Genomic DNA, 2,045 nt, shown 5'->3' on the forward strand with positions numbered 1-2,045 from the left:
ATTTATAATTGTTTTTACTTGATTTCCCTTTATAAAATTATTTTAGGACCAAAGTGGAGGCTAAAAACAAATACAGAATATAAGGTTTAATCATATTTTTATTTTAATATTCTCTCTATTATATTCTATTTCAGTTAGCATTGATTGTTTTGTGCTTTCAAAACCACCCCTATTGCAATGCTATTTTTCCCATTTAGATAATGAGATATTTTCACATATTGATGGCATTTCTAACCTTAGCAGTAGAACTAGGATCACCTTCACATCTGGTTTCGGCATTGCCTTGCTCATCTTTCAATGCTTCTTTATAAAGACAGGTAAAGAACCTAAGAGTGATTTGGTTGATTCTAGCCAAAAGCTGCAGGACTTTCTTTTTTTTTTTTTTTAGAACATCTGAATTTTTTAATCCTTCTTTACAGGTTACCTAGACCACTTTTGATTAAGAAAACTGTAGAAAGTTAGTAACTGCCACAAGCGGACGCCAGGTGGTGGCACGTGTCAATTTTCCACAGAGTCCTGCTTTGTGGGGTATCTAAATGCACTGCTGGGGGGCTCTGCTCAGACTTGCTGGAATCACTCATGGCAGACTTTAGTCCACAAGTAGCTTTTCCCCATATTTCTTTGTAAACTCTTCAGCATTCTTACAGATTTTTTTACGGTCCTTAGAGTATTCTTCAGCTAGGTCAGCCCGGAGTGGATGCTCAGGCTGGGTGTCGTTCACCAGTGCTATGAGGGACTGGATTACTTGGTCGGTTTTGGTGGCTGGCTTCCAGTTTTCAGCACTAATTACCGGCAGACAGACCTGCCCCTTCTCATCAATGTTAGGGTGGTAGATCTTGGTTTTAAATGTGATCTTGGGTGGTTTGAATGGGTACTCTGCTGGAAAGTTGATTTCAATTCTGAAGGCCCCCTTGTCATATGGAGGGTTGTCAGGAACAATAAGCCCTTGCCAAGTCAATAAATTAGCTTCATCAACCTGGATGTTACAGAAGTTTTTCATTCCACATTTGCGGATCTCTTCAAGCTCCTTCACCAGCCTCCTGCTGGCCGCCATCTTGGATCTGGTCATATTGGAGGTTTTGACATGGGTTTGGGGACTCCACAGGAAATCATTGCTTGGAGGATCACTGTTTGCCACCTGTCTATGCTCTGGGTATTTTATTCTCACTAAATCTTGTGTCAGGAGTTTCCAGGGTTCTACCTACAGACATGAAGTCTTATTTACAAGAATAGATTTGCTTCTTCTTTAGAATTTTCCAGATATCTTCTTCACTCCAGAGTTGTGCTTAATAAAGATGATATGGAGGAACCTCATTAGAAAACCGGTTTGGGGTAAGCCCTTGCCAGCAAGAATTTTCCCATCATTTGGGAGTTTCAGTTTGCCAGTGAGGTTGTATAAGGGCTCACTGAAGTTGCCTTCTCTCAGTTCTACTGCGGAAATATCACATATCTTCTTAAAGGTTTTCCTGAAGATCTCAGAAAAGTAACGCGTATCTCTTGGAGACAATCTTCAACACCTCTTCCTTGGTACTGAGCTGCTTCATAGTGTAGTTGTGGATGAGAAGCAGCAATATCTCAGGCGGCATTTGTGATAGAACTTTCTGATGTAGATAATAATTGGTAGTTAAGGTATATCATAAAGGTTTTTCCCTCTGTTACTTTCATTTAGTGCTATAATTAGCAGGCCCCCCAAAACAAGTGACTACAGTATTTGTGGATGGTGGAGCTTTCTTTGGTTTTGTGGGAATGCTAAGATATCTATTATTAATGCCCTCTTCTGCCTGTTTTATTTTCTAAGCACTCCCACAAGGCTGAACATCACTTAGAGCATGGTGGTGGTGATGGCATTTTTAACTGGCATGATTCTTACCCTTTTAACCTTAAGGCAGGGAACTCTGATTTAGAGATGATAACAAGGTGTGTGAACACTGCTAGGGCTACAGACACCTAGTTAAGGAAGAAAGAGATGGTGTGGGTACCTCAGCATGGAAGCAGCTTGCTGATTTTCACAGTGATGTCTAATTTTGATGTTTCTCAGAAGACAC

At 40.4% G+C, this 2,045-nt stretch overlaps 1 protein-coding gene across 2 annotated transcripts; it reads right to left on the reverse strand.

Annotated features, from left to right (window-relative positions):
• Positions 1 to 589: 589 nt before the first annotated feature.
• On the reverse strand, positions 590 to 1,054 carry LOC121439044 (ubiquitin-conjugating enzyme E2 L3-like). Of its 2 annotated transcripts, XM_041639539.1 has the most exons (2): positions 1,028 to 1,054; positions 590 to 931 (listed from the first exon to the last, which is right to left on the reverse strand). In XM_041639539.1, the coding sequence occupies exons 1-2, from the start codon at positions 1,052 to 1,054 to the stop codon at positions 590 to 592; spliced, it is 369 nt and encodes a 122-aa protein (XP_041495473.1). The 2 variants fall into 2 exon arrangements, with proteins under 2 accessions (XP_041495473.1, XP_041495471.1); XM_041639537.1 differs by having other exon boundaries at positions 590 to 1,054.
• Between the last annotated feature and the right edge of the window lie 991 nt (positions 1,055 to 2,045).

The sequence above is a fragment of the Microtus oregoni genome, unplaced genomic scaffold (genome assembly GCF_018167655.1).
Source record: "Microtus oregoni isolate MIOR12 unplaced genomic scaffold, Mior012 000059F_ref0000304, whole genome shotgun sequence".
In the NCBI taxonomy this organism is placed as follows: domain Eukaryota; kingdom Metazoa; phylum Chordata; class Mammalia; order Rodentia; family Cricetidae; genus Microtus; species Microtus oregoni.